A 26,339-nucleotide genomic window follows, 5' to 3' on the forward strand; every position below is an offset into this window, starting at 1 on the left:
CAAACCATCATTATCTGCTGAAATCAAATTCCTTTTTGTTGTTGTTTTTTGAAAAGGAAAATGACACCACCACATTTTAAATCAGTTTATTTATTCACGCAACAGTTTAATTTTTTTGAAAGCTAGAAAATAAAGATCATTTATTTACCTTCTCATTTTGTTTTTCCATATGGTAAACATTGATCTTTCCCTCTCTCCAAAGGTCAATTTTTTTAAATGTATGCACACACCAAAATCACTGAATAGGAATGTGCAAAGCTCTAGGAAAACCATTACTTGAATGTTTTTAAAGTGGCAGAAGATGACAATTTGGGGATATACTCTGCAACAACTGTTTTTTTTTTTACTTTATTTATAAAACTTGGTTTTGAAGTGGCATATTTTGAATGATTGCAATCCAAGAGTAAGTCCCACAACAGATATCAATTTGAGAATAAGTCGAGCTAAGATACTTGAAGGAGAAATTAAGAAAATTATTTTTCGGAAAATATTGATCGGAATTTCTGAATTTGATACATATTTTTTTCCAAGTGTCATTTAAGGTAAAACACTCAGAATACAATTCTTAAATTTGTTTCTTGTAAATACAAGAATGGGAAAATTTAAGGTACATATAGAAAAAATGAAGGTAGGTAGTGCATTTAGTGTCACATATGAACTTAAGGCCTTAGTCACTTGATCGTGATTTCAGCATTAGCAACAGTGTATTACCCTCATCCTTACATACACTAGGCAAGCAGGCAGACAAAATTTTCTAAACATGTAAAGAATGGAGACAAACATTTTAATCTATAAATTATCAGTCAATTAATACAGTTGGACTCTTTTAAAGTAATCATTGGTAGTAAAATAATCTGATCACATCTCATACAGCAATTAAAAATAGAAATTAAGTCCCCTATACAATCAGAGCATCTCCTGATATGTAAAGCAGTTAAGTAGCAGCCCATATACACTTTATTTTGCAGATGCTACCCAGACTACAATCTATCTCAAAACCAATCATTACATAATGTATTTTGTAGAATGCCTATCTTAAAATACATTGTATTTCATAGTGTTTATTACCAATATGGGAGCAGGAGAATTTCTAGCCTAAACACTAAAACCAAACATATACATGAAACTATTCAACAGCAGCCTGTAATACAATCTTATGATAGAAAATTTCACAAACTTATTAAATAGCATCTTATGTTAAGTCGTGTCAAATTAAAACAATTTTTTTTTCCTAAAAAGTTACCAGATAAGACACCGAGCTAATCAGGAGAGCAGATTTCTAGGTCCAGCTCTGCCTCTACCTACCTGTGAGACATGGGTAAAGTTCTCTTAACTCCCATAAAGGCCTCAGATTCCTCAACTATAAAACAAAGGGGTTAAACAAAATGAATTCTAAGGAGCATTCCCATAAAACGGGATTTTGCTAAATTTTTAAAAACTTCAATTTAAAAAAAAAAAAAAGATAGCCACGAAATACCAAGCTTGATACTTATCACCAATAATGTAGATTATATAGAGAGCTTTAAGCCAAGGAATTACTGATTCTGCATTTATGGGACAAAAATGCAAGGCTTTTTCTAGCATGCTTTTCCAGTTATCAGAAAGAGGGGGAAATTTTACAATGACTGTAAAGCATACAACAGTGGAAACATACCTGCAGTAGCATGCTAGTAATGGATAGGTGTTACTTCTGTTTTTTTAGTAACTTTTGCACATAAGCAAGAGGTTTTATAAAAGATACCATAGAGCCAATGACACAACACATGTGATCTGACAAATCAAAACATACTTAAAATGAAAAGGCAACCAACATTTCAATCATTTAAAATGTATACACAGACCTGGGCCTAATATACTTCACTGTACCAGATCAAGTCCCAAAGTCCAATTTCCCTTTCAGAAAGAAGTGTATCTTTTACAAAACCAACACCTATTTTCCAGGATCAAAATTCACTTGTATTATACCGTACTCAGTAAAAAAAACTGAATACATTTTCTATGGTTCCAAAATTTTCTATGCTAGTACAAATGAAACAAAGATGTAAGACTAAGTGCAGGAAAGTATCAGATCCTATAATGCGTATTTATACTGAAAACGTGTTTCACACGGTTAACACATTTGCAAAGGATAAAGTCATTTTTTACAAAGAAGATTCCCTAGGCTTGCTCAGTAATACAAAATTTCCATAATGGGAATTTAAATGTCAAATTGAGCAGGAAAAAACACCTACTTTTAACTGTTATTATGAAATGGTATAAAGGAATTATCAGGCTGGTTAAAAAGCACTTGACTAGAACAACCAAGGAGAATGAGTCTTCCTTGAAAAGTTACTAAAAGAACCTATTAAAAATGGGGTAAATTAAACACAATAGAGCCATAAGGCATACACATAAACTGACAAAAATTACAGCACTTTTATTCTCACGGTATTTGCTTATATTATCTTGAAGACAAATTGATTATGATCTTCCAAAATACCAAAAGTAGCCTGAAAGTTTTATCAGTTCCTTTCCTTACAGAATGAGCACTTTTACCTACAAATACTGTAATATCTGAAAGGGCAATGCAAGATAAAATTGTGCATTATAAATTTCAAATTATCAGAGTGGACTCCCTGGTATCCCCGTGTGATGACACGACAGACACAAACAAGCTATTGAGCAAGAATCTGTTAACAGTTTTATTTTTTTGTTGTTGTTGTTAAATACCATGGGACAGGATTGTAAGGATGAAAAAAACTCAGTCAACAACTGCCTCACAAGGGATAAGAAAAATTCTGCCATGATATTAGCAAAGGTAAAGGAGAAAATTTACACTGTAAGAGGCACCATTTACCCACAGAATACCTCTTGGCATTTCCTGAATGAGTGGGATTAGCAATCTAAATAAATCATATTTCAAGAGGTAACAGCAACAGATAAAATTTAAAGGGATTATTAAAATAACATTTACAAGACTCTGAACAATTCTTGAACTCTTATTAAAACCACAAAGAAAGAACAATTCTTTATTTATGAATTTCGTAAAGGACTGAATGTGCAACTGACATCTGCTAGTGATGATCTGGTAATATACAATTTGTCCATTAGCCGAACAGTTTGTTTTTACTGTGTTTTCTAACTGTAAGAGATCATTAAAGGCAAAGCCTATGACGCTGTACACACAAAAAAAATGGTCACCGTGGGCCATACTACCAATGAAATGGTAGGTAAACAAATCTTTTTCTGGTCAAGAGAAAAAAAAAAGAAATAGCACTCTGCATGCTTCACTCTACAAGATAAATTTCCCTAGAAAGAATCCAATGAAAATGGCTGCAATTACAACAAGAAGTGAAGGAAGAGGACTGGTGACATTATCTCTGAAGGATGTAGTTGAGGTTGATCCAGGTTTATCCGAATGTGCTACCTTTCTGAGCCTTAAGCCTTCATCCTAGAAAGAAAAAATATGAACAAAAAAGAGGTTTTAAAAACAATAAGGCATATAATAAAACTACTAAGCTAAAATTCTATAGGCAGAAAGCAGATCTGCATGCATGTGATTGGGGATGGGAGTAGGTATTAACTGCTAACCAGCATAAGAATACTTTCTAGGATGATGCAAACATTCTAAAACTGGATTCTAGTGATGGCTGCACAATTCTATACATTTACTAAAAATCACTGAACTATATGCTCACAATGAGTATCTTCATAGAAAATGTAAATTATATCTCAATAATGATGACATTAAAAACCGGAGCTGAGAAAGATACTCCTAAAACACTGAAAAATCAGATATGACTACATTTATATAGAAGGAAAAATCCCATTAAATACAATTAAAGAGTTCCATGCATGCACTTACTTCCAAGGTGGCCCAAAGTATTTTTACACTGGTTGCCACCTGTCTAAGCCCCATCAGCCAAAGACTACCAGAAACAAATCTGTAGTCTGACAGCTTTACTGACTCACTCACTGCAACCAGGGCACCCAAACACAAGAGGCACAGGGAGTATCTCACCAAAGGAAAAGATAGGACTTTATAGGATTTTGGGAAAGGAGGAAATTCAGGATTAAATTTAAATAATGCAGTTTCTTGACATGCTCAAAGTAAAGCAGGAGGTCTGTGTGTAAAACGTTCAGCATTGGGTCTGAACTGCAAAGCAGACACAAAATCCTGTTCTTTTGGAAACTACAAATTACAACAGATGTTGGAATGTTGTATATAGAAACACCTCATCTTAAGTTCTGCACCTGAACTAAAAAAGGGAGGCTGCTTCTCTGCGCCAAAGTGACTCAAATGTTCCATACCAGAGTAGGCTGCTTCATTCTTACTGATATGATGGTTTCCACGTAGCAAAGTTTCTGACAGTCTATGATTTTAGGGAACAATGTTTCTAAGTAAGAAAGCAGTAGGAGGTTGTTATGACACTTTACCAGCTGCAGTATGACCCTAGAAAAAATATTGATTATCTGTATCTGTTAGCTAGGCAGTTTGCTTTATTTGTGTCCAACATCCCAACCAGTTGAATGGCAGGGCACATTTTTATTTCCTCAGTGCAAGCTAATTTTTATTTCCTTACACTGATTCTTCTAGTGTGCTTATTAATACCAAGTAAAAGAGTCCATAGCGCTTTATTTGCATTACTGGATTTTCTGAGGGTTTTATGAGTCTTTTCGGTCTTATGCTAATCAGTCCTGTGTGCAGAGAGTAGTGATTCTAAAGCAAGAACTTCAAAAAATACTTCTAGTGACTCTCATTCACTAGGTCTAGGGAGGGCCTGACCACGTATATTCTTATAAAGCTCTCTGGGGAGATTCAGATAGACAGTGGATTAAAAGACAGAGGGGCAGTGATCAGACATGCTCAAAAAAGACAGAGGGGCAGTGATCAGACATGCTCAAAAAAGTTGATCTGGCAACAAATTATGATGGGTCCTGAAATTGATTCTATAAGCCAGTGGCCTTTTGTTTTAACTTTGAAACAGCAGAATGCTTTTTTAACGACTCTTAGAGAACATCAGTCTATAAAGAGTAGAGACCAGGAGTTAAGTCTCACTCACCTATCTCCCTGTTCACACTTCCTATTTTCCAGCCCTGCCCTATTTGTGTCACTCCTACCATTTCCACTTCTCCGCTCCCTGCCAAGAAATAAAGTGGTTTTTCTGAACAAATACACTGAGCATGCTAAGGAGGACATCTTTCATCAAAGAACACGCTGTGCAAATCACAGCCAATAAAGTAAAAGTAACAAAGAACTGCATCCTTTAAAATCCATGGTATGTGGGTATAAAATGGAGATATTCTTTTTCTTTCTACTGGGGGCAGGGGGCTTCTGAGGGGGTATTAAGGAATATGAAGAAATAGCCAGAAAAATTATTTCAGAACAGATCAACCCAGAAAAATTATTTCAGAACAGATCAATTCAAGATATAGGGCCTTTGATTCAGAGTGTAGTTCCTATGTACATTTAAGACAGAATAACCAAATGCAGATTAAGTCCCATAAATGAGCTTCTTTTACCTATATATAGATTTTATCTACACTGATACAACAAACTGCCTTAGAAAGCAATTTAAAGGTATTCAGATCCTGATACTTGTCAAAGTCTAATTATTAATAATTTCCACACATATTCAAATTAGTCCTCAATTCACCAGTCCGTCCATCCATCCGTCCATCCATCGATTCATGCACGCACACACAAACACACACACACACACATACACACACACACATAAATGACTACTGTATGTGTGTGCTATAAATGCAAAGATGAATGAACACAGCCCTTACCCCCAAGGAAACCACTGCCCACTAGAGGGAGAAACACTTCCAACAAATTAGAGGCATGGTGGAAACAAAGGAGACAGCATTCCAAAACAATTTTTCTTTTCTTTTTGTGGGGAATAGTGTCCTACAAAAGGTTATGCTGAAAAGATGCCAAGAACCAAGGTCCAAGAGATGAATGTGCATGTATGTACGTGCTATGAGAGTAGGGAAAAGAATTCAAGGCAACGAAGAGAACTTAAGCTAAAGCAAAAGAGGGTGATAAAACAGAAAGGCTTCTTCAGGATACTACAGCCAACGCTATCCAATACAAACGTAATATGATCTTTGAATATGAGCTACATGTGTAATTTTTAAATTTTCTAAAAGCATATTAAAAAGGTAGAAAATTGGCAAAATTAATTTTAATATATTGTATTCATTCTTATAACCAAAACATTATTTCAATATGTAACAAACAATACAAAAAAAAGATACTTTACTCTTTTTGTACTAAGTCTAAGAAATCAGTGTTTATTTTACACTCGCAGCACATTTCAATTCAAACCAACCACATTTCAAGTGCGCAATAGCCCCATATTACTAGTGGCTGGCTACCCTATGGGATAATACCATTCTAGGCACTTCATATGACTAGGGCACAGAACGTGAAGGGTGAAAACAAGAGAGGAAGCTAGCAATGCCACAAGCCACATCACAAATAACTAGGATGTCTGCTAGGAAAAAAACCTGCAGGCAATAAGCCATAGTAAAACTGTAAAAAGAGGTTGGGAGTGGGGAGCAAAGGACAGAACATAAATCAATCGACTGGGGAAAATGAGAAAGAACTGACTAAAGATACATTTAAAAACTAATAAAATAGCCCAGTAATAGTCACATATCCTATGCCTCCGTTTAAATCAACTAATTTTCAAAAAACAACTTACTCTCAGGTGTCGATTTTCTTCTGATAGCTTCATCATTTCTCCCTGAAGTCTTTTACACTCTTCCATGAGTTTCCTTGTTTCAGTATCATTGAGTGAAACACTATGCGGTTTTGGCATGGGTCCATCTTGTTTTGATGCATTCAGTGGAACAGCTTTGCTAGGTTCCATATCATTCTGTATTACAAAGACAGTGGGAATTTTTTAACTGACCAAATGTTACAGATTTTAAACATCTAAACTACACATCCTTCTTTTCAAAAAAAAGTTACTTGAAAGTTTTGACAATTTTCGATTTCACTAATAAGAAATTTTTTAATACCAAGTGTTATGGTCATCTGTGAACAATTTTACAAAGGCTAAATCAGCAATTAGATAAACAAAATAAGAAGCCCGTTTCCTCCTCTTTCCCATAACCCTTTGCACTTACCTCTACCAAAGCACTTCTCATATATCATAATAATGTATTTTTGATGTTCTTTCCTATAATACTTCAAAGGCTGGGATAGCAAGAGTCATTTCTCTTTGTATTTACCCCTAAACCCATCACAATGGCCAACAGTTATTCAATGAAAGTATGCTAAATGATTGACGCCAACCAAAATCCAAATATGAAGGTAATTTTCAGTGCTCTGATTCTGCAATCAAATGAGGTTCCAGGAGGGTAGGGGGGATATTATCATAATCCTTCCAGCAAAATTACGAGACTATTTAAGAAAAACATTTAAAATAAAACCTAATTTCTAGAACAAGAAAAAAGAACTGAAGGATATAAACACTGAGAGAGGAGATAATGAACACAAATATATCATTGCAAAAAAAAAAAAAAAAAGAGGAAAGGGAGTTAATTCCATGACCTCAAACTCAAACATAAATGATTCTTTCAAATAATTAGTATCACTGTTTGCTTTAATTCATGAAATTCAATATGGAATCATGGTACTGAGACACTTTTAAAAACCACAAGCCCCCAAAATCTTAATTCTTACCAACACTTTACCCATTTGAAACTAGTGGCAAAAGCACGGAAACAAATAGCTAGGGCAGCACCTAATTACTCGTGAGCCTGTAATCTAAAGTGCCTCAGTATCCTTTCAGCCTAACATCATTTATCCCATCACACATAACAGTATTAGTGCAACAGGTCATTATTTTAATTAAAATTTTACTTGCCAAAAACTTTTTAGATTTAAAAAAAAAAAAACTGCTTTATTCAGATGTAAACTTCTAACAAAAACATTTCCAAATCAACTTTAAGGCATTCCAAAGTACACAATAATATTTTAATTACAGATTATACACCTTTCACATCATCCAGCTCCCAAATTTATATAAAGTGTAAACATTTTATTCAAGGGGCAAAACCAGTCATCTTCTTATGGAGGGGATGTGATTTCATCATTATACCTAAATCCACATAAAAATTAATTTTATGAGGTTCTAAGGTACAACAACTATACATCTGACCTGTTAACATTCGAATTTTTTCCATTTTTCTTTAGAAGCTTCACATTGTGAAGTTTTTGAGAAGCCTACTTCAATTTTCTTCTGAGTTTTTCTCTTGCTAATTCTTGTTTTTCACCCTATCCTCCCCTGTCCCCAAACAATCCGATCTCTATCATTAAAAATCTGTTTCAGATATATTTTGCTCTCCACCAATATTGTTTCCCATTTTTTTCCTTAATACTAATTAGATTTCAAAATGATTTTTCAAGTGTGTTCAAATTCCAACCTAGAACCAGTCCAAGTCCTCAAAATGAGGGTGGTACATTGCCTTCCTCTGTAAAAACAAAGGTAATAGTCAACAACATGACAACTGCGGAACCTTTTAGGTTTTGGTTAAGAACTGCAGGAAAAAATATGCTCATACCAAAAAGTTGACTAAGAAATCAGGAGATACATGAGGCCACTTAAGTGAAAAGAAAAAACTAAAATGAGGAAACATCAAACTGTTCAAAATTGGATTTTTATTTTTAAATAAATTCTTGAAATTCCAGAAAATTTAGAATTATGAGGGGAGAGGAAATTACTTCCCATTATCTCATCAACCCAACTTTTATATGTTATCTTCCAATATTTTAAATATTCATATTTTGTAAAATCAGCATACATGTAACATTTTTATCTTTATATGTATCTTTTAATTATCACTTTAAATGACACAATATGTCATTAAATATTCTATTCTGTACCTCACTAAAATTATTAAAACATTTCACTCTTGTTAGACATCTGATAGATAGCTTCCCACTCTTTGGGATTTAAGCAATAAGTCAATGAATATCTCTTACAATGGCAGAACTAGATTTTTTTTTAATTGAAATTTTTCTTAATGTTGTAATACCACTTTTATAACAAAAAGGAAAGGAAATGTCATACCAATTTGTGGGGCATAAACAGAAGACTAGAATGAAAAAGATACAGTGAAGCTTAAACACATTTCAAAAGTGAGCCAAATCATGAAACAAGATACATGGAGTACAGTTATATTATGCACTGTTCAGGTCCCCTAAAAACCAGTCAACATACATAAGAGATGCAAAGAAATCTAATTTATTTATATATAATTAAAGTATAAGCATATATAACCTAACTTAGTTGAGGGTTAAAAAGAGGGGGATGAGGGGACTGAGTCACTCGTGTAGTAACAATCTGAAGAGCCTTATGGGAAACACTAAGGCTGCTGTGACCTTAAGCACATGCTTCCATTCAGGAGCTCCATTAGTGAGGTTTGGCTCCCGGAAAACAGCTTGTTCCTTGAGAGTTGCTTCATACTGGTCCAGAAAGAGGAGACTGGTTGTTCTGAGAACCGTGAAACAAGCAAACTAGAGGGATTCAACATGCTGTGACTCTTAGAAAATGGATGAATTGTAACATTACATTAAGATTATATTTAACACTGCAACTTAGAATACACTGAAAGACCAGCGCCATGATATCAATCAAGAAAATATACCATACCTTGTACTATTTCCACTATTTCATATTATTTAGCCTATCTGCAGTAATCCCTCTCCATCTATGAGTTGAATTTACTTCTGTATTCTTTTTAAACAATCTTCAGAATTTCAATTCCAACATTCTAAGTTATTCCTATTGGGGGTAATTAGACAAAGAGAAAGCTAGGGATTGGAAATAGAAAGGGAAAAGTAAAATAGAAAGGGAAAAGCAATGAAGCCTTGGGGAGGTTGGGGGAGCTAAAGAACGCAAATATGGGGCTACATTCTTGTGACATTACAGGGAAGGGGTTAATATATAAATAAAAAACTAAAAGACTAAAGCCAAGAGCTATGGCATGAAATTGCCAGAGGCATAATTAAGCCCTAACCTATGAAAAGATATTATCTGAATAATGTTACTGAAGATTTATTTTCACTCTAAAACAAGCAATTTACTGTTTCTCTTGGATCATATTCCCAGAATAACTAAAGTCACAAAATCAAAAAGTATTAGATATTTAGAAAAAGGGTGAGATTTTTTTAACCCCTCTCTGAAAAGCCAAATCATAAGCATAAGCAACCTGTTCAAACTGCGGGGTTCTTGAAGTTTCCAGTGAGCAAGAAGTGGTAAAGGGAATCATACAGTAACCATTATACCATCATTCTCATAAGACGCCATTATCTTACCGCTGTGCTGTCACTGTACTTGAGTGAATGTTAAGTATGTACATGTATACATGCATACACACACGCACACAAAAACATTAATAATCTCAAATATGATTTAAGATCTTTAAGGGCTTATACCACAAACTCTCCTACCCTGGGGTCATTGTAAATAACCAACAATGACAGTTAAAGGGGTTACTATTATTTGCATTTGATAACAAAACATAAAATAGTAATTTCACCTTTTTTTAAATATATATATATATATAAACACAAATACTTGCCTGGAAATCAATGTTTGCCAGCTTCTACCTTTACTGCTATGCCTGCGGGTCTATTCAGACACATTCCTAACTCCCTCTTTAGAGTATGCTTGCAAAGTCTCAGTGACAGAATAAATTATACCAATTTCATTACAATGTTCAAACTTACATTTGTCCTCAATTTTGAGATTTTGTTAAGTATTAAATGTTTTTTTAGAACAGAAAAGTTTATGTGCATGATTTTTAAGTGATTTGTGGTTCTACTGTAATTCTGAACATAGCTGAAAATTTCAATTCTTTTTATTTCACATGACACTCACAATACCATGTATGTGCTAGGCAACTACATTAACATAACCAGTAACACTAGTAGACTCCTATGTCTGTTAGCTTCCTAAAACAAACCTTCTGCTTCTCCTGTTTGAACACATTGAGTCCCCTGGGGTCATTCTTCATGTTATAACTGGCAGGAGTTGCAACTGTGTTGTTGATGCTGCTCATTGAAGTGACAGCTGGAGCAGTCCCTGGTGAAGTTATACCCTGAGGTGGCATGGGAAACATATTCTCAGATTCGCACCAAACTCTGAGTTCTCCTGCACGGTACTGGGAATGACTAACACAGAAATCATTAGACTCTAAAACATTTACATTTTATTCTATATAAAAGTGTTATATATAAGAAATGATATTAATAAATAATAGCTCTATTAAAGCAAAAAGTACAAAATTTCTGAACTTTTTATTTATATTATTTCCCAAAATTAGCTATGATCATCTTGCATTATATATAAACCTATATCTTGCAAATTAAATATAAACCTAATTAAATTCATGCTAGCCTCATGTTGTCCAAAAATGAAAACCTTATAACTTTGTTACTCTTAATTTTTGCTACTAATCGACTCTTGAACAAGCACTTTGTATTTTCTTAACTTTAATAACTCAACCTGAATAAATGAACTTTTTTCTCCTTGAGTTTCAAAAACTACATTTATAAACCTTTCTTGTACTAAACAACACCCTCCCCAAAACACACACACACACATTTCTCCCAGGACCAATAAACAAATTTAAAGATGCATGTAACATTCCAATATGCCATTATCTCCATCATTCTCTTCCTACCTTCCAAATTCCTCTAATTCAGATAAAACTTTTACACAAAAATGTTGAGACAGACTCTAAAATAATATTTACTGATATCCAGATCATTCTATATAACTAAGAGAACTCTATCTTATCAGTGCACTGTCCCTAATCTGTTGTCTCAATAAAAAAATGTATATTTAATCATAAAAAGTCTCTATACATAAGAAATGCCCTGTTCTTGACAGCCCTTCATTCTTAAGATGAATCATTATTTTCTCCTAGAAAATAGGTCATTAATAGATGTTATATGTAGGGCATAAATGAAATCAAATACATTTTAAAAATCTGGAAAATATCAAGAAGAGTTGGAGGCCTCAAAAAAAAAAAAAAAGAATTTTAAAATAATTTTTAAAAACTGCAGTACTAAAGATTTTTCTTTCAAAAAAATTTAATTGAACACAAAAAGTTGAATGTGATAAAACATAAATAACAAGTTAATTAAAATCACATTCACTCCTGAATAAACACTACCACTAACTGTACCTTAGATTTCATAATACTAAGTTTATAATAACTAAAAAGAGCTAATAATTCAGAAAAACCCACTCTGTAAAATATAGTCAGTGCTTTAGTATCATCTGCCTACAATTATCAACAACCCAGGAATGTGCTGAATGGCTCTCAGTATTCACACTAAACACAACTCAGCCAAACTCTATTGGCCATTAATATACTAAAATATATCCAGTCAAAGACCTGCTGTTCCCTAGGACTGGGGAGACCACACATTTTAGTGTGCCTAACGGCAGTATTAGCTAATACCTGTTGTCCAGGAATAATTATTAAGTAGTACCTCCTTTAATTCTAAAAGGATTCCTATGTCACTCTATCTGTGATCCAAATTAGACAGCTATTTCCTAAAAAGAAGCCCATATTCTAATGGTTCAAATAAATTAAAACTGTTGTCATGAAAAATTACTTCTTTAAACTATAAAAATAAAAACATAAGACTCAACCACTGTACTTCTAAAGCTGGCACTATCCTTACCGTACAAGATTGACCACAAAACTTCAACCATTTTCTTATTTGTATAATTAGTATCAAGGTCCTAAAAGAATTAAAGAAACCAAACAATAACATATCTTTTTCTCACTGTTTTTAGAACACATAAATGCCCAAGAACACCATACTTAAAAAGATCCAGATCCTCAAACAGATGAGGTATATATTTACATTATGTACTTAAATCAAATATGTTTACTTTTTTGGGGGGAGGGGGGTACCAGTGAGGAGCTGCAGGTAGGAGTTTGAGAGGGGGATAGGGTGCTTAACATAAAAAAAAAAAAAAAAAATCAACATCAGAAAGTCTAAGACATGCCTGCTATATCAACTTTGAGAACAAAGTATCAACGACTATGATAGCTACTGTGCAATCTATCAGCTTTGGGTACTAACCAAATTTTTCTAAGTTGACTACTAAAGATCATAAATTCTGACAAACAACTCTTTAAATTGTGCTTCAATTAATATAGTTTACGATGTATGAACAAATAAACAAAAGGTCAAATGATCTTAAGTAATTCATTATAAAGCAATCGTAATTACAAACTAAAAAAATCGATTTCGTACTCTGTACTTTTAAACGTGTATTACCAACATAGTTTTCATTATATTTTTTGTTCATCTCTCACATTTAGAAATTCATTTTCCTTGAATAAGGGAATATCACTTTTAATCAATTTGTGTAAGTCAGAATCCAACTTCGTCCAGCATTTTATCAATTTATCAGTCAACAAATTTTATCTAGATAAAACACTATCCAATAATGCTCTAACTTCCTAACTGATAAGTTTCACACTAAACTGAAGATAAACATACAGAAAAGGGATATTAAGTAATCTTGTAATTTTACCTATGCTAGATAAACGCTAAATGATTTCTATCAAAATTTCTAGCTGGGTGCTAAAAAGAAACCAGTATGTCAAAAATACTATGGTTTTTAAGCAATTTTATCAACTTCAACTATAGACAACACTGAACTGGAAATGGAAAGATACAATTATCAACTAGTTTCCACATGAATAATTACAAAAAAGGTGTTTTACATGTATTTATATATATAGTTTTCATCCTTAATTATAATAAACAAAAACTTTATTATATATTTGTACTATTATACACACTCCAGATTTGGCTATATTGAGGTTTCATATTTTCTAAAAAGGATGAATTGCAACATTAAACTGATGACTTGATAGAAAGTCACATAATCAACAACTCAGAACTGGGTCTGTGCCAGGTTGCATTCAATTTAAATACATATTAAGATTTCTTGTAGAATCTCTACCTTAACAGCACCACAAGAATGAGTTTAAGCAGTAACAGTGTTTCCAAAAGTATATTTTATAGAATACCAGGTATTACATGAGAAATTACATTATATTAAGTAAAAAAGAAATGCTGGATTGAACAATATTTTCTTTATTCAGGGTCTATGATATGCAAATATGCAATGTGCTTATTTATTGGAAAACAGAGTATTTGGAGCAGTCTTCCTAACTCATATGACCACAGAACCTTTCCAACCCAATATATTTTGGAAAATACTACCTTATAAAAACACAGCTGTTTCAGCTGTTTCAGCTCTTCTTTTTAATATGCACATGACTCGATCAAGGCTATCTCTAAGTTATATATACTTTTTTTTGTACATTTGTATCATATAAATTTGAAATACTAACATACTGAAATATTGAGTCTCATTTTATGTGTAAAACTTAAAAGGTAAATTCCAAACACTTAAAAATATCCATCAAGAAGTATAATGGCAAAGCCAACAAGCCACATACATGAGTTGCTGTATCGAAACAGCACTGCAGCTGGTTCACAGAATAACAACTCTGCCCATTCTTCTCAGGGCTAGTGTTGGATTTTACACTTTTTGAATTATCCAAGATATTAAAGAACATATCCCAAACATAAAATGCAACCACAAGAAATAAAAAAAGATACACATTATCCTATGTGATGGTGCCATAATTTTACCATTAAAATTTTGCCATTTGAAGACGTGCCTTCAAATGACAATTAGGCCTCTATTCTAATCTTAACCAAAAGAGTGGTTTGATAGAAATTCTGAAAATTCATTGTCTTATTCCAGTGCCCAGATAATGGTCTTAAATACCATCTTCCACTTAAAGGAGCCAGAGCTTCTTGAAGAAATGGCTGATTCCAGGTCTGGGTCTGGAAATATCTTGCCATATTAGACCAATCAAGAAAATTACCAAAGACTAAGGTAAAAAGGATTCAGAAACCAACTTGAAGAGGTTCCTACTAGCCAATTTGAGCACCAATAATGATAATAACTGCAAGGAACTTAAATATAGATATGTTTAAGCTCATTAGTTTATAACAATACAGAAAAGAGAATAGAGAGAGGAAGGAAGAAGGAAGAGAGGTTAACTCATATCAGAGGAACTCTTGTGACCAATTCACTTTTTGAAAGCCTAAAACTAAAGAGAAAGACTTAGGCATTTATCTTGCCTTTATAAACTCTACTATTGAATGAATAACCAAATATTAGATGAGCACAAGCTTCTCTCTACAAAGTACTCTAATATAAGATAGAAGTGACAGAAATGTCACCATTATGAAACTTTAAATGAATTAATGGACCTAGACCAGATTTTTTTTCAATTTCGATTTTACTGACATTTTGGGCCTGATAATTCTGTTATAGGGGTTGTCCTATGCATTGTAGGAAGCAGTACCCGTCCTTTCCCCACTAGCCGCCTATAGCACCCCACCTTTCCCAGTTGTGACAACCAAAAATGTCTCCAGACATTGACAAATATCCCCTGGGGGGCAAATCACCCCTGCATGAGACTCACTCATCTACACATTGCACACCAATGGCTGCTAACTTCACATAAAAAAGTAACCAGACACTATGTGCCTCCTTAATAGAATATATCACCACCTAACAAAGCAGTCTTGCCTCTCCCCACCAGCAAAAATAAATCTCAATTTAATCAAGCTCCTATTTCCGACTACAGGAAATACCAAAGACAGAAGAAAAATTAAATGACACAAGGATGCAATCAGCGATATCTACTCTATTAGGAAAAGTCTATAGAACAAACTCAGTTTCTTTAAGAAATAATTTACAAGAGAAAAACAGAGAGAATCTATATATTAAGAGATTTAAGAGAAACATCATCTAATAGCAGTATGTGGACTTTATTTTTATCTCAATTCCAATAAACTGCAAAAAAAAATTTTTAATGAAAATTTTAAATGAAATTTCACTTTTTGGGATATTTCCAAAGGAAACAAAAACACTGTCAAAGAAGTATCTGCATTCCCATGTTCACATAACAGCATTATCTACAAAAGCCAAGACATGTAAATAACCTAAGTGATTGTCAATGGATAAAAGATAAAGAAGTTCTGGTATATATACACAATGGGATATTATTCAACCAGAAAAAAGGAAGGAAATCTTGCCATTTGCGATAATACAGATGGACCCTGAAGACTTTACGCTAAATGAAATAAGTCAAGATACGGAAAGATAAAAACTGTATGATCTCATTATATGTGGAATCCTAAAACTAGCAAGCAAACAAACTGAAAAAGTGATCAGATTTGTAGTTACCAGTTATAAGATAAATAAGAACGGGGGTGTAATGGACAACATGATAACAATAGGTAACACTGTTGTATGACATAGCTGAAAACAAAGTAAATCCTAAGAATTCTCAACATAAGGAACAAACTTTTTTTTTTTTTTTGCATCTGTACGAAATGATAGATGTCAACTAAATTTATGGCAATCATTTCACAATATACATATCAAATCATTATGCTTAAATTTATACAGTGCTATATGTCAATTATATCTTAAAACTGGAAAAAAAATTAGTTAACCCAGATAATATGCTGTCATATTTTCTTGGTTCCAATAAAGAGCTTTGCAAGCTATTGGTTTCCCACCAACCTAAGCAAAAGAGAAAGTAAATTCCAAAAGGGAATATAAACATGCCATGGAACCCTCACTTTCCATTAAGTATACATGCACTCACATTTTTTGTTTTTGGCAAGCTTCTCCAAATCCCTTTAAAAAGGCACTTAAAACACAATATATAATTTGGTCAACATGTAATTACCATTCAGAGACTTTTTCATGTCAACTTGTATTGAAAGAGTAACACAATAATTGAGCCCATGTATTTAATCTGCAAGTTTAATTTTTAATAGGGGAAAGAATCTCCAGGTCAAAGAGAAAGTCATGTCACACTGTAACCTTATTGTGACAAACATATTATTTTATATATTGTCACCAAAAATAAAACCCTACTTACCTTTCAAGTTCTTCCTAAACCATAGAAAAAGATTCGAATCAGCATTTCAAAAGGAGGATATGGAAAGTGACCACAACCCATTCTATACAAAGACTATTTTTAAAACTACACACATATATTCCTCAGTCCCCCAAATTATATTTACCTCACACTAATCAAAGAGCAACATAAAATTCACTAAAGAATAAAATCAGATAGATTTTGGCCAAAATCAATACTGAGCAAAATATCTGGGAATAGCCAAACTTGGATTAAACTGCTTATTCATGTAAATTAAATCTTTTATTCCTAGATTGATGGTATATATAATTGCCAAAAAGCAGTTTATGTCTGTTACTTAATTATATTTATATATACACCTGTCTCATTCTAAAAAAGATCTTGAAGTAGTTTAAGTGACAAAATTTAGTAGAATTTAATGATTATTCTACATCATCCAACTTCTACCTAAAAGTATTTTTCTTCTTGAACAAACATGTTATAAAGTAAGAAGAGTATAACAAGTTTTTTAAAAAAACTTAACCACTGGGTCTTACAAAGGAGAATAGCCATTATTATACACCCCACAAAGGTAGAAACAAAAAGAAAAATTAATTTCAAGCAACTTTGAGAAATTGTTAACAGCTTCAAATTTTCTAACATTTTCCTACTTACCAATTTATCATTTTCATTGGGCATTTCAAAAACACATCTCAATTTAGAATCCATTAAATCATCAGGTTTTGCCTCTTTCCACTAAAAAGACAAAATCAAACATGAGATAGAAGAGGTATGACCATGACAAACAGGTTTCACCTCAAAAGATTAGTGTAGCTGCTTGGTGTAGGAGTGGTGTCTCTGGCTCCGCCAGGATGCAATGCTGCCCTCTGAACTGATCACCCTGCCATAGTTATCTGGTAATGCCACAGAACTTTTCATATAATTCTAAAAAGGGCTACTATCATCATCCATTAAAATCATACTAACATCTCTACAGAGATTACAAGATTTTCGTACTAGCATTTCTAAAGTGTTTCTTTGAAATACTTCTTTCATCCTTGAAATAAAGTTAGGATTATCGGTAATAAACAGATTTGTGGACTTTTTAAAATTAGGTTTCTCAATTGAGAACTAAACAAATCCCATAGTTTAAACAAAATTCCCCAAAATAAATTCTGTTCGCTTGACTTCCATACTTACCACAGCTTCCATATCTGAAGTGTTTGGCGGAGCAAAAATTGTTTGTACCATAAACTTGTGTTTGCTTTTTTCATTGGGATCATAGTCAAAAGGCTGTAGCATTACTGAAAATAAAAAAAGGACATATTACATAGTCTTCTGCGTTTCTTTGCTTCTTGTTATTATCTCATTCACTAATATGCAAATTTAAAGAAAATCAGGAAGTGTTCAAGGACCCAAACACTGGATTATTTACATTAAGGACCCAGAATCAATTTTATATTTTCTATTATTTTTAAACTGTCCATTTTTGTGATTTTCTAGGTATTTAACAACCCACAAAATAAACGGCTATTTAAAAAAAATAAATATCAAGTTTCAGCTTGGAAATTTCCAAAACTTTGCCAACATTAACTATTTTAATTCTTGAAAGCTTTGATTAAATCTAGTTAAGTTGTCAATTAAAACCAGTTAGAAATTTAGGCTTAATTTTAATAGTGATAGTATCTCTTGAAATTAAACAACTAGCATATTTAAAGGAGAAATTTTAAGTAACTTAAAAACTCACTACCACATATTAGTGTTCCAATATAACTAATTTTTTTAAAAATAAATTTTAAACAAACACCCATTCAAGAAGAGTTTATCAATCTGTTTAAATGTGATTCTAAAACAAAGTATATAAGGAAACCATACAGCCTCATGATTTCCAGAATTTTTCTAGCAGCTAATAATTGCATTCAAATTTTCTCTAATCATTCACATTCAGTAGCCTATAAAAAGAGGGTTTTTATAGGGCTCATGTGGTTAATAAATCATGCTAAATTTTGTAATATAAATCTAATAACAAATCAGCAATTATACAAAATATGTATATAATACTGTAGAAATTATTCACCTGTTAATACTTAGATTATTTCTGATATACAAACACACACATATGCCTATCAACATGTTCAAAAAGACAAATGCAATTAAGCAAATGAGAAACATCAATTACATAAGAAAATATTATTTCTAAGTTATGTCTGAGAAGTCCATCAACTTCCACCATAGTTAAAAAAAAAATTTTTTAAGAGCCAAATACAAAGCAGCCGAAAACAGGATAAATGCCCACGATCCAGATAAAGCACAATAAATTTCCTTCCCTGAGCAATCATTATAGGTTAATCAGTAGGCCTGAGAGGTTCACCCATAATTAAAATACATTCTCATACTTGCTTCCTATTTCTCAGCTATATTTGATGATATCTTTAGGGAGTATATCTTGAGAAGTCTGAGGGAAGAAAGAAGCATTTTATAGAGGGCATTAACCATGGCAATAGCACAGACTTCACCGCAAGAGTAAATATGTAAGAAATCAAGTATATACTCTTTGAACTACAAGTAAACACAAAAGGGAGTAATAAAACTAAAGTTTTTCAAGTGTAGGGAACTGCTGATATTTATAATGAAAAGCAGAAACACTCATCTAATTTTATACAATCAGCAAAAAAGAGGCACTGTATATTTTAAGCAAAAGATTTAGTATACTTCTATAGCTGCAGGCAATATGTAACAATAGCTAGAGATCCAAGAATGATCAATTGCAACAATAATATATTTCAAAGATAAAATAATAAGGGCAGAGAATGTGGTAGTGAGCTGTAGAATAGATACAAAATTTGAAATTGACAATTGCTTATAAATCAACCACGTAACACCCAATCATAACATAAGGGCGAGAAATTTTCTGCAACGATTTGCATACAGTAAGAGAAGAGAAGGACATCATTAAAGGCAAAGCCAGAATAATTTAAAAGCTTTTCTCTCCCTCCAGATGAAACCCTATTAATTAAAACCAAATTAAACATAATCATAAAATGTCAAAAGTCAAAACTGCATAAATTCAGAATATGATTTTCTACCTGAAACAGTCACAGTCAACCCAGGGTCAATAATTCCACTGTTGGGTCTCACACAGTACCGACGAGGTGCTGTAGTCTTCACTTTGAAACATACTTTTCTATCCGATGGATTTCGCAATTTAAGGTTTGTAGTGACTACATCTGTGAAGGGGCCTGCAAGGTTTAGAAACCAAACACAAACAAAAAAATTTTTAATTGGATTCTGGCACACACAAAAAGCAAAATTAAAAATTAAATTACAACCTCAATTTTCTTTAAAGTATGTATTAAAGTCTGTGGACAAAAATATGCCAAATGATTAACAGTACTTTTCCCCAAGTGGTAGACCTAGAAATGAGTTTTACTTTCTTCTTCAGTCCTTACTATATTTTACAAAATCTCTACATGAGCTTGTGTTACTTCTAGCAAATAAAAGTATTTTAAAGCTTCAATTTATGAAATAAGTCCACAATTAAATTTATAGTAGGTCAATACCACAAAATTGAAAAGATCAGGATTTTCCAATGGTCTGCAAATCACTGCCAATCTTCAATTCATTTTACTAAACTACAAAAATCCCTACATCTGAAGACACTACATCCAACAAAAATAGTGCTGCTCTTGCTTTACCCCAATTAGGTTTGAATCATTCACTGACTTATTTAGTGTTTATGATGACCACTGTTTCAAATGCTCTAGATACAATGTTTTTCGGCTTGGTTCTTCAATCGAACAACATAAAATGGCAAAACAACCCCCAAAAAGGTGATCCAGTCCTGCCTGAATTAAATAAGTCCAAACCATTTTTTTAAAGTTGGGGAAAGGAAATATGATAAGCATTTTTGCTCTCGGCTAAAGAAAAGCCTAAAGACAGAATATGCAGATTAATTTAGACAATATATATCTATTAATCTGGAGACAAAGGACAAACTTAAAGATATGTTCCAATGGGAAGCGATAACCACACACTTCTAACTAACCCAAATGCAATTTTAAATGGTTTTTAAAACAACTGGTTTTAAGTTGTCATTTTTAAAAAAAGCTACAAGACTGAAATCAAAGACTATTATAAAGGTTATCTTTCTTTCGTTTAAATAAACCACCATGTCTTTTAAAACTTTAAAACAAACAGATCTGCCTAAAGAAATGATAGGAAGAGAAATAGATTTCTAATCAAAGGCCATTAAAAGGTACTTATTGCAAGTCCTAGGAAGTGAAATTATTTTATCCTATGATTAAAATTTTTGAGTTATAAAATATTTTCTAACAAAGAATAGGAACTGGGATGAGAGAACAGAGATAGAAATGAGATTAGGAGAAAACTTATATATAAAGGCAGAGAACTAGTTACAGAAAAGAAAAAATTTTAATGCAAAATAGCCATTTAAATCAACAGGTATGCATGTCATTTGGGGGGGCAGTATATAGACAATGTATATATGAAGTACAATCTAACAGCTTGCTTTTAATTACATGGTCAAGTTAATCATTCAATCTGAATATTATTTTACACCCTTTGCTTCTTCAATCCCAACTGCTTGCTTTTTGTTGAGCAGCTGATTAACAACTCCACCATACATTGGCATATGAAAGTAAAGGAGAAAACTTCAATCTGTCCATTTGCCACGAGTCCACAAAATGATTAGCTATCGACACATTTTAAACTACTGATAAAACTAGGAGTAAGACATAGATTCCATTTAATATTCTCAAAGTCCATAAATTACTAAAGAGAACTGAAAATGTGCAAATTTTTATAGGACTATTTCAACTAAGGTATGACAAAAGAAACATTTCACAAATTTTTAATTTTGAGCAACCCTGTATTTTCATACCATAATCATGTGTTTAATTTTTAAATTTTAAATTGAATTTTTCTAACTCTCCCCAACTTTAGAGAATACCAATTATCCAAAATAAGGTAAAATAACAAGATTTTTTTTGAAACTGATTTAGAAAATAAAACGTGTCAATTTTTATCAAAACATGAATTCTGGAATAATACTTAAACATTATATTGCCTAGCAGGCAATAGATTGTGGTCTTTCTAGACATAAAAATGCAAACTACCTGGAGTTGAATATGTCACAACAAAAAAACTCCAATTTAAAACAAAATTTTTAACTGGATACATTAATCTTATCAGTACAATGTAAAATAACCTATAATAAACCCACCTAACAAATTAAATTGAGATTTTCTGCTCCACTGTGTCCCTCTAACCAAGCCTCTCTAAAGGTTGCTCCCAGCAGACAGTTCTGAGTCTGAGCTCATCTTCCTGGTTAAAATGGAAAAGCAGCAAGTACTGATAATCATTAATTAGCACAAGAATTACCAGATCTAATAGCTCTAAGAGGTCCTTCAAAGAAACAACTGGTCCACTCTTGTGGGTCACAGAATCCTTTGAGAATGTGAGGAAAGTGATATACCACCCGAGAAAAACATACATAGGTGAATATTCCAAATAATTTTACACTGAATTTGGGGGGGAGGAGGGGGAGTGGCAAAGGTGAGATAGGGAGATTAGGTTGTGGGTGGGAGGGAGACATGGACCACTGAAGCCTGCAGGTTAAAAAGACCTGGTAAAATCTACCTTTACAGACTCTCGAAAACAAAGGGAAGATATAAATTATATAATTTGCTAAAAAACAATCCTAAATCCCAGGTCCCTGTTAGGTATTTTTGCCTGACATTATGACTGAGTGGTGCTATTGCTGAGGGGGGAAAGAGGAACAAAATATTAGTTCTGCAATGCCAGGGCAGACCCATACATTGAAGTAATATGCCCCTATCCCACCAAATTTTCAAATACCCCTCCAAAAATTCATATTGATAAAAAAATCTCTTTTTCAGAAATACATCTACTGAGTAAAACAGAAAAAAATTGTTCTTTCCTCTAATACTTTAAAAAGTGAGTTTACCGTTACAGAAATTATTCCACCAACAGCAGCATCACTCATGATACTTGAATCACCACAACATATCTGTCAGCAGACACCTGTAGGTGACACATTCACATGTGTCTACCTATATACATAAATATTATTTTGCCCTTATTTCAAAATGTTAAAGAAAACCAATCAGCCTTCTATTCAGATAACTCTTGCCTTATTTCTCTTAAATACAAGCTTATCTGTTAGTAAGTTGGTAGGTTACAAGCACCTGGCTAACTTTACTCTATCTTCCAGCACAGTCATGCCCAAACATTTACACAATGAAATGTGTATCTCATTACGAATTTACTATTTTATTTCTCCTTCATATTATAGTTAGGGAATTATATTGAAATTTTAATTATGTACATTGGCAGATAATTTTATATGAATTTCATTTTGAGATAGTAAAGAATACAAAATATTAAATATTTAAATGAGATATTGTGTTAAATAGAGTTAAAAACCAATAATCTCCTGCTTTTTTAATTGAAAATGTAGCCTCTGCAATGCTTAGGTGGTTAAACCATAAGCAAAACAAGTAAATGGTTACGATAAAAGCCGGGATAGGGGTTAACTAAATAAGAAAAGAAGACGGTAGTACTGGGAGAGGGAGGTAGTACTGGGAGCTGGCCAAGTTCTAGATCTTGTCATGAGCAGTAATTACATGAGCAATTCCTTTTGATAATTCCTTAAACTGTACATATTTTTCCTTTATGCAAAACAATAAAAGTTTTTATATTTTTAGAAAAGTTGATCTGTGATGTAACCTTAAAAAAAAAAAAACAGAAAAAGTGTGGAAAGCAAGAATTTTTTTCCCATTGTATTGAGATGAAAAGCAGTTTTGATGAGAGAGTGAACATTTGAAGCAATTTATATAGCAAATAAATATTCATGTTTTGAGGATTTATAAAACTCAATCCCTATAAATGAAGAAAATCCTGTCATTTGCCCAGTATAATTTCTTAGTTTAACAGTTACAAACAATTACTGCATTTTAAGATTAAAGTATACCAGTCACCAACGACAAGTACCACCTAATATATATTTTCTATGTTAGAGATGAAATTACACTGTTGATATGTAAATAATATTTCATTTAAAACAAGAAAAGTCCACATAATTCAAGTTACATTTATTTGCACTCTTTTACTGGGGGAAAAAACTACAATCCAAATAACTTCACCTTTTATTACATGGGTTGTCCTCCTTTAAACAGCCATATTTTCTGTCACTAAGTATTCTGACCTAACTCTACTACAATTATCATTGCCAGTAAGCCAAAATCCTATTCCCAGTCCCAAATCCTAACAGACAGAAATGTAACATACACAAACGTGGCCTCTGTATAACAGCGTTTGGAAACACATTTGAAAAAACTTGGAACCTGAAATTTCGAAAAAATAGAAAAAGTTTAGGGCAGCTCACCCAGAAGGATGTCTCAGTGGGACTGGCCTGACTCCTCTGCTAAAAATATATTTCTGGCATAAAATGCCCTTTATATTCAACTTGTATATCTAAATTCTAGCATTCAGAGCAATGATTTCCTATTAAACAGTGAGACCTTTATTTGCCAAACCTCTAAACAGCTAAAAGCAGAACCACTCTGACTAAACAATTTAAATGGTTATTCATCCATCCATATTTTGATGTGAATTGCTATTAAAGTTTTCTTGAAATGCCTAGCCTAGATGCAAAGAAAACTGACTTGGGGGAGAGAAAGGAAGAGATCAGCTTTCCTCCAAACATTTTGAAAAATTTCAGAGAGAAATTGAAATAACTGTATAGTGAACAATCACATACCCATTTACCTAGATTCTACAACATTTTGTTCTATTTACTTTGAGATATAATATCTATTTACCCATCTGTGCATTCATCTATCCATCTTATCTTTGATACATTCTAAAGTAAGTTGACAACATCACTACACTCACTCCTAAACATCTCAGCAGGCATATCAACTTGAGTTCAATATTTGCTTACTGTGAAGAGAATCAAATTTTTATTCAAGATAAGTAGTAGTATATAACATGCAGCATTTCCAAAACAGAAAAGTCCTCAGAGATGCAGCTTAAGACTAAACAGGCAATGCACAAGAACATAAATTCATGAACTCTGTGATATCCACCTAAGCTAGCTACCCAGAGGCCTATAGGGAGACAATTCTCAATGGGTCTCTAGCATTTCTGCATGTTTTGAAAGTGGAGGCACCAGAGGCTTTTATCCAGGCTATCTTTTCAAGGATGCATTAGTGAACAGTCTTGGAAGATAATATCTCCCTCATGAGGAGAAGATAGGTTTCTTTACTGCCCAGTATAATAAAGATAAGTTTCCTCTGGAAAAAAGGTCAGGCAGGTTTCAATACAGCCTATTATGAATGATTCAGGTCCCCTAAACTCAAGGTTTCTCAGCTATGACACAAACCTACTATGTGGGTAGCATTCACCTGAACTGAATCCCTTTGTGTTGCCACCATGGAATTTGAGGGGGCAAAAGGAAATCAACACAAATAAGCAGCTCATGCTGCTTGAAATACCCATGAAAATAATATCTTTGTCTCTAAACCTAGGCATCTCATGTCTTCTACCAACATCCATAAAACTGTAGTAGGCTATATTTTCAGACTCTTCAGTTCTTGATAAGTTCTTTCTGAACTGTTGGCTATTAGGCAGTATGAGTTAGCGACCTTTGCTAATTAATACCGGAAAGTACAATGCACCAAATCATGAATCTTTGAGGAGAAACATGGCTGACAGTACAATTCATATAATCTATACCTCCCTCACAGCACGTCTTGCTTTCTTTTATTATGTATGTGCATGTCTTACCTCACCCAACTAAATATAAGCTGCTTAATAAGCATTCGATTCATCCCTGAATGAAATGGAGAAATAGCACAAGCCTTAAGTCATAGTAGCTGCTAACATACTTGTTGAATATACACTGAAGTATGGTTGAATAGTCACATGGATTCTTCTTAATCAACACGCAACAGCAAAAAATATTAAAAGTATGCATGTTTTGTTTCAAATGCTATGACTCTAGGTCTCCATAAATCATTTATTCCAACACTGTATTTTTACTCTTTCATCCTATCTAAATTGAAACAGAATAGGTAAAAATCCTAATGAGGAAGACTAGATGCTCAGCTCAATTATATAAAAAATGTAGTGTAGCAATGCAGATGATGACTACTGTAAAGTTTTCACAAGTTTTAGCAAATTAACAGCTATATAATAATTTTCCAGTTACGCAAGGGTTGTTGAACAGTGTCATGCTAACTTAGAATAATCATGCATATGAAGTATACAGAATAACTACTAAGAATTTCCACAGTAATAGT

The 26,339-nt window shown here is 33.0% G+C and overlaps 1 protein-coding gene across 2 annotated transcripts in view; it reads right to left on the reverse strand.

The window, feature by feature from the left end:
* Positions 1-770: 770 nt before the first annotated feature.
* Positions 771-26,339, reverse strand: part of VAPA (VAMP associated protein A) — a 37,046-nt gene continuing 11,477 nt past the window's right edge. The window contains exons 2-7 of one of the 2 annotated variants that reach the window (XM_011366152.2): positions 20,082-20,234; positions 18,196-18,299; positions 17,671-17,751; positions 10,969-11,103; positions 6,696-6,869; positions 771-3,430 (exon numbers count right to left, since the gene is read on the reverse strand). In XM_011366152.2, coding sequence (XP_011364454.1) covers positions 3,272-3,430; positions 6,696-6,869; positions 10,969-11,103; positions 17,671-17,751; positions 18,196-18,299; positions 20,082-20,234 — 806 coding nt within the window. In that variant the 3' untranslated portion in view covers positions 771-3,271. The remainder of the gene's footprint in view (positions 3,431-6,695; positions 6,870-10,968; positions 11,104-17,670; positions 17,752-18,195; positions 18,300-20,081; positions 20,235-26,339) is intronic. The other variant, XM_011366153.2, reaches the window with a different exon arrangement.

This window comes from Pteropus vampyrus, unplaced genomic scaffold (genome assembly GCF_000151845.1).
Source record: "Pteropus vampyrus isolate Shadow unplaced genomic scaffold, Pvam_2.0 Scaffold122, whole genome shotgun sequence".
Classification (NCBI taxonomy): domain Eukaryota; kingdom Metazoa; phylum Chordata; class Mammalia; order Chiroptera; family Pteropodidae; genus Pteropus; species Pteropus vampyrus.